The sequence below is a fragment of the Pituophis catenifer genome, unplaced genomic scaffold, assembly GCF_029215685.1.
Source record: "Pituophis catenifer annectens isolate HBS135680 unplaced genomic scaffold, rPitCat1.0.hap2 SCAF_16, whole genome shotgun sequence".
Lineage (NCBI taxonomy): Eukaryota > Metazoa > Chordata > Lepidosauria > Squamata > Colubridae > Pituophis > Pituophis catenifer.
The window spans coordinates 9,547,757-9,560,739 of NW_027256896.1; the positions used below are offsets into that span (position 1 = coordinate 9,547,757).

The following is a 12,983-nucleotide window of genomic DNA, read 5'->3' on the forward strand; positions in this document are numbered from 1 at the left end:
GTAATTAGAGGAAGCATCTCAGACTGGTCCTTCTATAGCTCTGTCAAAGGCGAAGATAGGGAGGGCAAGGCACATTCAGACTTACTAGATTCTGTTTCTATAATGCTATAAACCAAGGAGGATTTACTATTCACACCTGTGGGATTCAAATTTGGTCTGCCTGAAAGGACCAACACTTCCTTATTGGATGCTCCATGTTTAGTTGTCTATCGGAATGGACAGGCCACCTTACTCACAGCAATAGGGATGCCATGTCTGTTTGTACAAGACTTGACGCAACTCCCACAGTCCCAAGAAAAGGGAAATTTCTGCTTTTAGTGTACATCCTGTGTTTTTACTTATAAGGGCCGCTAGAAGGCAGCACACAATCAGTTTCGTTCTCTATTATAGGTTTCTCAACCTCAGCAACTTGAAGATCTGTGGACTTCAACTCCCAGAATGCCCCAGCTAGCATGAAGAAACTTTTAGTTGTACAAATTTAGTTTTACAAATATTATTATTAAAGCAGCATAGTATAGGATAGTATAGGATTAATAATATAATATAATATAATATAATATAATATAATATAATATAATATAATATAATATAATATAATATAATATAATATAATATAATATAATATAATATAATATAATAAATATAATAATTATAATATTTACTGTATTGTACTATACTATACTATACTATAATATAATATACATGGTACAATACTATACTATATTGTGATTTATTTATTTATTTTATTTTACTTCAAATTTATATACCACCCTTCTCCCTAGGGACTCAGGGCGGTGTACAGCCAAGTAAAAACACATAAATACATAATACATAAATTAAGAACAGATTAAAAGGAAATATCTCACTTTGGCCCAAAATTTAAAAAGACAAACAAATTTAAAATCATTGAAAAGGATTTGTTAGGCCAGCCCGGCTTGTTGAAAAAGGAAAGTTTTAAGGGCATGGCGGAAGGCACGGAGGTGATATATGATATGATAAAATATGATATGATGATCTGATCAAATCAGATATAATCAGTAGAAGCTTTCAAGAAGAGACTGGACTGCCATCTTTCAGAAATGGGTTTCCTGCTTGGGTGGGGGTTGGATTAGATGACCTCCAAGGTCCCTTCCAACTCTTGTTATTCTATTCTATTCTATTCTATTCTATTCTATTCTATTCTATTCTATTCTATTCTATTCTATTCTATTCTATTTCTTATTCTTCTATTCTATTCTGTTCTATTCTATTCTTATTCTTCTATTTTATTTGATTCTATTCTATTCAACTCTATTCTATTCTACCTTATTCTTCTATTCAACTCTATTCTATTTATTCTATTCTATTCTTTATTCTATTCTATTCTATTCAACTCTATTCTATTCTATCTTATTCTATTCTATTCTATTCTATTCTATTCTATTCTATTCTATTCTATTCTATTCTATTCTATTCTATTCCATTCCATTCCATTCCATTCCATTCCATTCCATTCCATTCCATTCCATTCTATTCTATTCTATTCTATTCTATTCTATTCCATTCCATTCCATTCTATTCTTCTATTCCTATTCTTCTCTTCTATTCCTATTCTATTCTGTTCTACTCTATTCTCTATTTTCTCTCCTCTTCCCTTCCCTTCTATTCTATAATAAAAACAGAACTTAGATAAAGTCCAACTTTCGCTTCCATAGAATGTCACAGGGAACACCATGGCCTGCACGATCCTGATCTTTGTAAGTGTAAGACACATCACGGCATCTGAACAACTTGAGCAAAGCTTTCCTAGATTAAATCAGCCAAATAGGAAAGTAGCCAGGATGGATTGAAGAAGTGTTGAAATTAGATATCTTTAGACAGGGGCTCCCTCTAGCGAGAACAAAACATCATGTCATTCAGAGCAGTGTTTCTCAATCTTTCGCTACCTGAAGATGCGTGGACTTCCAACTCCCAGAATTCCTCAGGCTGGCTAGAGAATCCTGGGAGTTGAAGCCCACCCATCTTCAAGCAACCAAAATTGAGAAACAGGGTTCCAGATGATTCATGTTGGGGTGTGTGTGTGTGGGATGGATTGAATCACATAGGTCCTTCTTTGTTGCCATACCTTTGGAACTGAATTTGATTACAAGTATTCTATGCTGCTGGAGAAGATTCCTGCGAGTCCTTGGACTGCAAGGCGATCCAACCGGTCAGTCCTAGAGGAGATCAACCCTGACTGCTCTTTAGGAGGTCAGATCCTGAAGAGGAAACTCAAATCCTTTGGCCACCTAATGAGAAGGAAGGACTCCCTGGAGAAGAGCCTAATGCTGGGAACGATTGAGGGCAAAAGAAGAAGGGGACGGCTGAGAACGAGGTGGCTGGATGGAGTCCCTGAAGCCATCGGTGTGAGCTTAAATGGACTCCAGAGGATGGTAGAGGACAGGAAGGCCTGGAGGAACATTGTCCATGGGGTCACGATGGGTTGGACATGACTTCGCAACTAACAACAATTCCTCAACTTAGAACCCTACATTTAGTGACTTTTGGAAGTTACAACAGCATTGAAAAAAAGTGACTTAAGTTATAACCGTTTTTCCACACTTTGGACCACTGCAGCATCCCTGTGGTCACGTGATCAAAATTAGGACACTTGACAACCGACTTGTACTTATGACGGTTGCAATGTCCCATCGTGGGACATCGGCTTGAGACCAGGTTATCTGAGGGACCGTCTCTTGCCGGTCACATCTACCCGACCCATCAGAGCGGGGAAGCAGGGAATGTTGCGGGTCCCATTCCCGAGGGAGATACACCTGGTGGGACTCAGAAGAAGGGCCTTCTCCGTGGTGGCTCCCTTTCTCTGGAACATCTTTCCCCCCAAGATTAGAATGGATCCCACTCTAATATGCTTCCGGAAGGTGCTGAAGATCTGGTTCTACCAGCGGGCCTCGGGATGGAGCGGGATGGAGCCCATTCAATGGCTCGTGTGATTGATCGGCTGTCGCCGAGATGGGAGGTGAGGGGTGATTTTGTTTTATTTATTTATTTATTTATTTATTTATTTATTTATTTATTTATTTATTTTTAATTTGATTTATATGCCGCCCTTCTCCGGAGACTCAGGGCGGCTTACAGTGCGTTAAGCAATAGCCTTCATCCTTTTGTATATTTATACAAAGTCAGCTTATTGCCCCCACAAACTGGGTCCTCAATTTACCTACCTTAGAAAGGATGGAAGGCTGAGTCAACCTTGAGCCTGGCAAGATTCGATCTTGCTTTAATTGCAGACAGCTGGTGTTAAATTACAGTGCTTCTGTCTGTTGAGCTAAACCAGGCTCCTGGTTATGTTGTACGATATGAGTTTGATTCTTTTTGTTAGTTTTTATTGTTTTAAATAAGGTTTTATATTCTGTAAGCCGCCTTGAGTCACCATGGGAGAAGGGACAGCAATATTAATTCAATAAATAAATAAATAAATAAATAAATAAATAAATAAATAAATAAATAGTCAAGCGATCACTTTTTGCAACCTTCTGACAAGCAAAGTCAATGGGGAAAGTCAGATTCGCTTACTAACCTAACTTCACAGCTGCAAGGATTCAAAGTCATAAAATGGGACAAAATTCACTTAACAACAGTCTTGCTTGGCAATTTTGGACTCAGTTGTGGTTGTTAAATCAAGGATTACCTACTACCGACAGCAGTGGTCAAAATTGTGGAAACCTTTTGGGAAAAGTGTATTTTCTAAAATTAGCTAGTGTAATACTACCTTTTTTTTTTGGGTAGTACCATAAAATTATATATCAATGGAAAGATAATTGAATCAAGGATGTAATACAGTAATTTTCAGGAAGGAATTGCTATTAAAATAGCAGTTACAGTATAAAGAAGAAAAGTGAAACGTAGAAAAAACGAGATATACAAAAATGATCCCCATATCAGTTAATCCTTAGTTGGGGAAACTTTAGCATGAATTACGGCCCTATAACGCCTTCCCATGGAGTGAACCAAGTCTTTTAGTTCTGCAGCTGTTATCATATGAAACCAAGATTGAAGGATGGCTTCTATTAACTGGGTTTTATTGCTGGGTCGCTTCTGACAAACAAGTTTCTTTAGTCGGCTCCGTAGATTTTCAATGGAGTTAAGGTCTGGGCTATTCCCAGGCCATTCCAGCAGTGGAATAGGATTATCTTGAAACTTCAAAAAAATAAATAACCTCAAAAGGACACTTTTCCCAAAAGATTTCCACAATTTTGGCCACTACTATATATTTGAAAGAGAGGAACGGGGGATTTGGTAAAGGCAAAGGACGGATTCAGCTTGGGTGTAACAGATACAATTCGTAATCCTTAAAGTTGTCATTTCTGATAATCCCTACTGGACTTTTGCAGTTTAATGGAAACCGGAGGAAAACATGGATTAAAGAGATTCTGAGTTTTCTTTTAAGAAACTGTGGTGAGTTCTTAATGTTGATTCTACTGGCAGAGGATGGAAGCAGATATTTCTTTTGTTCTATTTTTAATCTTTGTTCTTTCTTTTTCGTCTTTCCTGCACCTTTTGATGCAGCTTTTTAATTTTGTCATTGTGTCAAGTTTTACTAGTCTCATTTAATCTCTTTTATTGAAAAAATAAGAGAGGGAAAACTAAGCAACTCCTGAATTGTGTATAAAAACTATTTCCACATATGCAGTATATATATATCAGCCCGTCAGTTCCATTAAATCTTTTAGCTCCTAATATCAATCAATTGAACTCTAGATCTCTAGTTCCCCTCCCATATCCCACCAAGTAAGGGAGGGTGGGATGGAATCCATTACTACGGAGGTAAGAGGGGGTAAGGAAGGGAAGGGAAGGCTGCTTGTAACAGAATGATCCATTTCAATATTATTAAAACAGGAACATTTGGACAGATCCAGTGGTGGGATTCAGCCGGTTCGGGAAAACTAGTTGTTAAATTACTGGCTGGCCCCGCCCCTTCCCGGAGTCCCCACACACTCGTTTTTTTTCCCAGGCAGGTGCAGGGAAGCCTACTAGGCTCAAAATGGGGCACGGGGATGGGTGGGTGCGGTGCGGTCCCCCTGCACCCCGTTTTTGCTCCCAGGAGGCTGCAGGGAGGCATACTAGGCCCAAATCAGAGCGCGGGGGGAGCGGTGCTCCCCCACAGCCTGTTTTTGCTCCAAGGAGGGTACAGGAGGCTGAGTGATGCCTGTCACACCCCCTGGCCATGCCCGGCCAGCCGGTCATTAGGGCAGAGAACTGGTTGTTAAATCATTTGAATCCCACCACTGGCACAGATCCCTGCCGATCCTTTGAAAGACGACCAAACAGGGTTTCTAACACTCTTGGTGTCACACAAGAACCGCATTCTGTTTGTGAGAAAACTGTGCTGGGCGGGTTGCTGTGGGCTGGTGTGGTTGGTCCCAAAGTGAGCTAAACGTCCCTTGGGTGTGTTTGTTCAGCTCTGCCATTCACGTGCTGAGGAGCAGGTGTTGTTCATCCCACAATTGCAGGAGCTGGGAAGCCTTCATCTGGTTCGCTGCTTCTTCCTGGCTTGGTTTCCTTGCTCACCAACATCTCCCTGGTCTTCGTCTGGACTCACAATCGGTAAGGAGGGCAAACGCAGCTTTTCAGCCAAAGCCCAGGTCCAGAGGCATTTTTCCACCAGGTGAGCCGTCCAGGTTTCCGTGGTGTTACCTAACAAAACACAGAATAACAGAGTTGCAAAGGATCTTGGAGAACGGTTCCCCTCACACATATGTGCTAGTTGTTCCCAACTCTAGGGGGCAGTGCTCATCTCCATTTCAAAGCCGAAGAGCCAGTGCTGTCCGAAGACATCTCCATGGTCATGTGGCTGGCATGACTCTACGCTAAAGGTGCACAGGACGCTGTTACCTTCCCACCAAAGGTGGTCCCTATTTTTCTACTTGCATTTTTTAATGTGCTTTCGAACTGCTAGGTTGGTAGAAGCTGGGACAAGTAACGGGAGCTCACCCTGTTAAGTGACGCTAGGGATTCGAACCGCTGAACTGCCGACCTTTCGATCGACAAGCTCAGTGCCTTAGCTGCTGAGCCACCAATATTCTCCAACTGCCCTATTTCTGCATCGGAAAAGTCCGTAAAATGGGCAAAAAATGTCCGTTAACAAGTGTCTCGCTTAACAACAGAAATTTTGGGCTCGACTGTGGTCGTAACTCCAGGATGACCTGTTACAATCTAAGCAATAAACTCCACAGATAAATATATTTTCTCTGCTTCTCGTCTCTTTCAATAGGTTCTCTTTATTTTTCAGCCTTTATTATAGATATCAGAGGAGTCAAAAATGATGTGAGTTTGTCAGATCAAGAGTGGTCCTTCAAGAAAAGATTTTCAAGAGAAGATTGGACAGCTGTTTGTCCTGAATTTATTTATATGGCTGCCCAACTCGCTCTTAGTGACTTCATGGATGCTATGAGGACTTGGGTTGGGGGTTGGACTAGAAGACCTCCGAGGTCCCTTCCAGACTTACGATTCTATGATTCTGGAGTGGAGGACTTTGCAAAAGCTTTGTCTTACCTTTGTTCAGTTTCTTCACACAGCTCTGAATCTTATCCATATAAAGCAGATAATGTTTCAGGGTGTACTGGAGGGGACCGAGGCCTGGGAGGGTCTCCATCACTTCATCGGCCATGAATGCAGCAATTTCGGGTGCTCCGGCAGCGAGAATGGCTAAAACAGAAGCCAAAACAGGAGGCTAAGGAAGAAATAACTGGGAGGAGTGAACAGGGTGCGAAGTCTCCCTGCCCAGAAGTAGGCAGGCTCATCCCTGCCCGATATTTCGATTCTTTTTACTGATTAGATTTAGAATCCATTTATTGTTTGGATTGCTTCGATCCTACCTTTCTGCCTTGCATCGGGATGGAAATAAATGGGACTCAGAGGATAATGACCATGAAGAATTCACCATCGATCAATAGGTATTAAAAAATGGTCATCATAGAACATGAAAAACATGGGAGTTACAGAATAAGAGAGTTGGAAGGGACCTTGGGAGGTCTTCTAGTCTAACCCCCTGCCTAGGCAGGAAACCCTACACCACTTCAGACAAATGGTTGTCCAACATCTACTTAAAAACTTCCAGTGTTGGAGCTTCCACAACTTCTGGAGGCAAGTTGTTCCACTGATTAATTGTAACCCATCATTAATTTGTAACCTGCCATTTTTTGTACCTGAAGCCGTGGCTGGCCCCACACCCTTCAGTTCATTCAAGTCCTTTACCGCCACTTCTACATCTGGGAGTTGATGGAAAGCTTTTCTGGTATGTTCCTCCACCATCTTGCTCGGATTAGCAGCCACCAGCTGCTGCAAACGAGGCCGAAATTTTCCTCTCTGCAAAGGCCAGAAAAGCAGAAATGATCCACTTTTGAGCGCGAGCTGCAAATGTTTAGCGCGATTTCATTCTGCCAACTGTGCCATTTCGCCACCGTTTGTCTCTCCTCAGTGCTGGGCTTAAACCAGGGGTGAATCCAGCAGGTTCTGGAGAACCGGTAGCGGAAATTTTGAGTAGTTCGGAGAACCGGCAAATACCACCTCTGGCTGACCCCAGGGTGGGGTGGGAATGGAGATTTTGCAATATCCTTCCCCCAGGAGTGGGGAGGGAATGGAGATTTTGCAGTATCCTTCCCCAGGAGTGGGGGGGAATGGAGATTTTGTAGTATCCTTCCCCTGGAGTAGGGTGGAAATGGAGATTTTGCAATATCCTTCCCCTGCCATGCCCACCAAGCCACACCCACAGAACCAGTAGTAAAAAAATTTGAACTTCACCACTGGCTTAAACCTTCTATCTCTTCTTCAGCCTTCATGTTTCTAGTCCCAATCCTGGCTGTGTGTGCCCTTTGCCCTTTTTGGAACTCAAATAATTTTGGCTCTTTCCTCCTTCAAACATGGTGCCCAGAATAGGTCCAAAACCTATCCAGCTCGAAAAAGTTGGTATTTATATGGCATGTTTGGCCATGGGATGAATAATGATTCCAAATAGCCAAATTTTAGACGTGCTGAACTGTAAGCCATCTTTGTGGGTGCTAACACGCTATAAACTAACATGCCTCAAGCTGGTTTGGGTTCAGAATTATTAAGGAAAACAGCAAAGGAATGGGATGTTTAACCTCACAGAGTTATTCCAGAAAGTTCCTGGGTGACACTGGACCTGCTAGTCTCTTTCAGCCCAACCTACCTCAAAGGGTTGTTGTAAGAAAAACAGGAGAACAGAACACCGTGGATGCTTGCTAAGCGAAAGCTTAACCAACCTATTAAGAAGATTGCACTAATATGCCAATCACATCTTCACTATATCCATTAAAGGAGAATATTTGTAGCTCAGGGTTGAAATGAGGAGTCCTTGGTGCTCTCTGAGCTGGGTTGTTTTCTTGCAGACATTTCATTACCCAACTAGCTAATGTCATCAGTGCACCTTGGGTAATGAAATATCCGCCAGAAAACAAGCAAGCTCAGAGAGCACCAAGGATCCCTCATAAACCCATTTTACAGACGGGTTTTAAGGCTGAGCTTTCACCTGTTGTTGAACTGCTGAAATCTGTTTAGCGCTTCAAGAGAGGAAAATACCTACGGTCAGCTTCCATTCCATGAGTTTCAACAATTCGTCTTTCGTCAAGTATTTTTCCTTGCGCCCTGCAAGAATTTCAGGCAACTCTTCTTGATACCTTGAAAAGAGACAAGTAAAAGAAACAGTAAAAGCATACACAGCCACCCTCCGAGGGACATTTTTAAGAAGCTTATGGAAATAATAAATCAGGCTCGTCAGATGTTACATCTTTTCTATCCTGCTCTACGGAGTAGAGAGTCGGTCTCTGACGGAAAGCCACTTGAAGAAACTAGAAGCATTTGAAATGTGGATTTAGAGATGGCTGTTACGTATAAGCTGGGTTAACAAAATCAGAAATGAGGAGGTGATAAGCCACCTGGGAAAGCCAAGGGAAATCATCAAAGCCATTAAAAAGCGAAGGTTAGAATATTTTGGACATGTGATGCGACACCCAGAAAAATACGGCATCCTTCACTTAATCCTCCAAGGGAAAGATTGAAAGCAAACGAGGTCCAGGCAGAAGAAGAAGATCATGGCTTCAAAACCTAAGGGACCGGTTTGGACAAAACTCAGCAGCCCTTTTTCATGCGGCTGTTGACAAAAATAGGATTGCCAACATGATCGCCAACGTCCGATGACGGATATGGCACAAGAAGCAGCAGAATGGAAATAAGAAAGAAGGTGGTAATGCGCAAACAGTCTTAAAATGCAATTCAATTCTGTCCTGCACATGGAAAATTGTCAAGCTAGGCCAGGGGTCAGCAACCTGCGGCTCTGGAGCCGCATGTGGCTCTTTCACCCCTCTGCTGCGGCTCCCCGTCACTCAAAATATGAGTCATAACCGCCAATGTGCAAAACCCACCGGCACGAGATTTACTGAGCTTTTCAACCCCCGGTAGGCCAACCATGGATAAATCCAAGAAAAGAAAAATTTCAGAAGAAAACAAAACATTTAATTCAACTACGTATGCTAGTTTTGTGGCTGCTCGAGAAATAGTCAGGCACTGGAAGGGTTTTGTGGCTCCCGGTGTTTTCTTTTCTGTGGGAAATGGGTCCAAATGGCTCTTTTGGAGTGTTTAAGGTTGCAGGCCTCTGGGATAGGCCAACAAGGGCTGATAAAACCTTCATTAAACTGTCCAAATTACACATCAGTAATTTACCACCGATCCAAGGCAATTAGTCTCTTCTTCTTGCTTCCCATAGCTTCAATCACATCCTGGTAAATATTCAAAACGGCTTTCCAGGATGCTGGATCTCCACATGCATAAAGTCCTCCTTTCCCTGACATGCTTCAAGACCTCCTGGAACAGAGAAAAATCAAAATATTAGGTAGCCAAGGGCACAGATGTCATCTTTTTTATGTTTGGTTGTTTAAAACAGTATTTCTCAAGCTCGGCAATTTTAAGATGGGTGGACTTTAACTCCCAGAATTCCTCAGCCAGCTGGCTGACGAATTCTGGGAGTTGAAGTCTGGGGAATTCTGGGAGTTGAAGTCCACCCATCTTAAAGTTTGCCAAGCTGGAGAAAGACTATCTTAGGGTATTATATAAAGTCTGACCCAAAGTGGAAAGCCAAATCAATCATATCTGGGATATTCTAAGCCAGAGGTCTGCAACCTTAAAACACTCAAAGAGCATTTGGACCCGTTTCCCACAGAAAAGAAAACACCGGGAGCCACAAAATCCTTCCCATGCCTGGCTATTTCTTGAGCGGCCACAAAACTAGCATATGTAGTTGAATTAAACGTTCTGTTTTCTTCTGAAATTTTTCTTTTCTTGGATTTATCCATGGTTGGCCTACCGGGGGTTGAAGTAAATCGTGTGCTGGCAGGTTTCGCACATTGGTGGTTGTGACGCATGTTTTGAGTGACAGGGAGCCGCAGCAGAGGGGTGAAAGAGCCACATGCGGCTCCAGAGCCACAGGTTGCTGACCCCTGTTCTAAGCAAACCCCTTGTTTCTACACCTTGGTTCATGTTTAGGATTTCAGCCCTAAACCTTTCAAGAAATAAGCCAGATTTACCTCAATATGGGATCCCTTCCATTGTGGGTGGCCACCTGTCACTCAAGGCTAAACCTCCCAGCTATAATTGTTCGATGTAATTGTGGTCAGATATACCCAAATGTGCTGTGATGTGCAGACACGCCAACATGTAGCTTTGCCAATTTTGTGGGTTTTGTTGTTGTTGGGTTTTTTGCTACTTTTGAGTCAATGTTGATTCTTTTTGATAGTACAAATTCCTGCAGTTTCCTTGGCAATGTTTCTTGGAAGTGGTTGCCCTTGGCTGCTTCCTAGGCTGAGAGAGAGAGAGAGATTGGCCCAAAGTCTCTGGCTTGCATGCCCAAGGCAGGACTGGAACTCACAGCCTCCCAGTTTTTAGCCTGATGCCTTAGCCATTGCAACAAACTAGCCCTCATTAAGAATAATAAAGCCTCTGCAGTTTTCTTGGCAAGGTTTTTGGGAAGCGGGTTCCCACTGTCTCTTTCCTAGGGCCGAGAGAGGTCACCTAACTGGCTTTGTGCCCAAGACAGCACTAGAACTCACTATCTCCCAGTGTCTAACCCATAGGCACCGAAGTTTTTAATTTTGGTTTAACTCACAGTTTCATCAAAGGTTGACTCAGCCTTCCATCCTTTCTAAGGTAGGTGAAATGAGGACCCAGTTTGTGGGGGCAATAAGATGACTTTGTATAAATATACAAAAGTATGAAGGCTATTGCTTAACGCATTGTAAGCCGCCCTGAGTCTCCGGAGAAGGGCGGCATATAAATCAAATTAAAAAAAAAATAATAATAATAATAATAAAAAAAATCGACTGAAGTCCAATGTATCTTGTCAGAATGTGCAACCTCCCCCTTTGGTGAATCGATCAAAACTTAACAGAATAAAAGAGTTGGAGGGGACCTTTGAGGTCTTCTAGTCCAACCCCCTGCCTCAAGCAGGAGACCCTAGACAAGTGGCTGTCCAGTCTCTTTTTTAAAAGCCTCCAGTGATGGAGCATTAGGATCCAGCCTGCACTTTAACCAACCAACCGAGGCTTTACTTTGGAAACAGCCCCCCCACCCCAAGCCAAAGCCCACCAACCACGGTTTGACTCAACAAGCCAGAGGTTGCTCCTTCGATCAGCTCCACCCAAGATCCCCTTCATCCTTTTTGAGTCGGTCCGCTTCGCTGCCCGGGCACGACCGAGCCAAACCCCGCGGGACTCCCGCTCCTGCCCGGCAGCGCCCCCCACTCCCCGCGCCCGACCGTTAAGCCAACCGACCGTGCGCAACCGGAGCCGTCTGGGTGCAAAGCGGGGTTGAGAACGCATCTCCGATCCTCCGGCTGGGCGCAGCTACTCACGCGAGGTCGCCCACCCGCCTGCTTGCCCAGCGCTCGCTCGGCGACCCCCTACCCACCTACTCAGCCAGTCCCCCTTCCGATCCCCCGGCTGGGCGCAGCCACTCCCCGTCGTGCGCAAAGCGGGATCGCCCTCCTGCCGGCTCGCTCAGGGACCCAAGTCTCCCCCCACCGCCCGCCTGCTTGCCCAGACCTCGCTCAGCGACCCCCTACCCACCCAGCTGTTTCTCATTCCCACCGATCCCTCGCCCCCCGACTCCTGAGCTCAGCCACTCACCGTCGGCCGCAAAGCCAGGTCTCCCCCCCCCCATTCTCACCCGCCTGCTTGCCCATAGCTCGCTCAACGACCCCCCTTCCCCACCCCACCCACCCACCCAGCCATCCCTCCTACTCCGACCCCCCCCCCCCGGGCTGGACTCATCTACTCACCGTCGGTCGGAAAACTAAGTCCTCCCCCCTGCTTGTCCAACACTCACTCAGCGACCCCCCCTACCTACCCACCCATCCGTCCATTCATCCATCCCACTCCGAGCACCCCTCACCCCCGGGCTGAGCTGCTCCTCGGCGGCCGGAAAGCAAGATCGCCCACCTGCTAGCTTGCTCAGCGACCCCCCTTCCCCCCCAACCCACTCCGCCCCTCCTCCCCACCCACCCCCCGGCTGGACTCATCTATTCACCGTGGGTCGGAAAACCAAATCGCCTCCCCTGCTTGCCCAACGCCCGCTCAGCGACCCCTTTCCTCATCCCTCCCTCTCCCTCCCCTCGGGGGAGCTGAGCTCACCTACTCACCGACGTCCGCAAAACCAGGTCTCTCCCCAACGCCCGCTCAGCGACCGCCGTTCGCCCCCACCAGCCGGTTCCTCCTCCTGCCCGTTGTCGTTGTCGCCGTCGTGGGCGTTTTCGCGGCCGGGCGCAGCAGCAGCAGCAGCAGCAGAAGCCGTAGCGCGCCGATCCCTCCCCTTCCTCCTTTGCCACGGCAGCGCTCCGCCCGTTCCTCCCGGCTCCTCCTGCGGCTGGCTGGCTGCTCCGGGGCCGCCGCCGCCGCCGCCGCTGCTTCTGCTACTTCTTCTGCCGCTGCCGGGGCTGC

General features: G+C 45.2%; 1 protein-coding gene across 2 annotated transcripts; it reads right to left on the reverse strand.

Annotated features, from left to right (window-relative positions):
- Positions 1-4,622: 4,622 nt before the first annotated feature.
- On the reverse strand, positions 4,623-12,805 carry LOC139325309 (uncharacterized). Of its 2 annotated transcripts, none has more exons than XM_070955119.1 (6): positions 12,686-12,805; positions 9,718-9,858; positions 8,582-8,675; positions 7,185-7,344; positions 6,532-6,684; positions 4,623-5,673 (listed from the first exon to the last, which is right to left on the reverse strand). In XM_070955119.1, exons 2-6 carry the CDS (start codon positions 9,843-9,845, stop codon positions 5,504-5,506), a joined length of 705 nt encoding a protein of 234 aa, XP_070811220.1. In that variant the 5' UTR covers positions 9,846-9,858; positions 12,686-12,805; the 3' UTR covers positions 4,623-5,503. The 2 variants fall into 2 exon arrangements, with proteins under 2 accessions (XP_070811220.1, XP_070811221.1); XM_070955120.1 differs by having other exon boundaries at positions 12,678-12,805.
- Between the last annotated feature and the right edge of the window lie 178 nt (positions 12,806-12,983).

Excerpts from the sequence above, each read along its gene's own strand:
- LOC139325309 (XM_070955119.1), bottom strand. The coding sequence starts at position 9,845 with ATGTCAGGGAAAGGAGGACTTTATGCATGTGGAGATCCAGCATCCTGG. Across the intron at positions 8,676-9,717 it reads CTAATTGCCTTGGATCGGTG|GTATCAAGAAGAGTTGCCTG; the intron begins GTAAATTACTGA and ends TCTCTTTTCAAG. Across the intron at positions 6,685-7,184 it reads GGGGCCAGCCACGGCTTCAG|CCATTCTCGCTGCCGGAGCA; the intron begins GTACAAAAAATG and ends CTTCTGTTTTAG.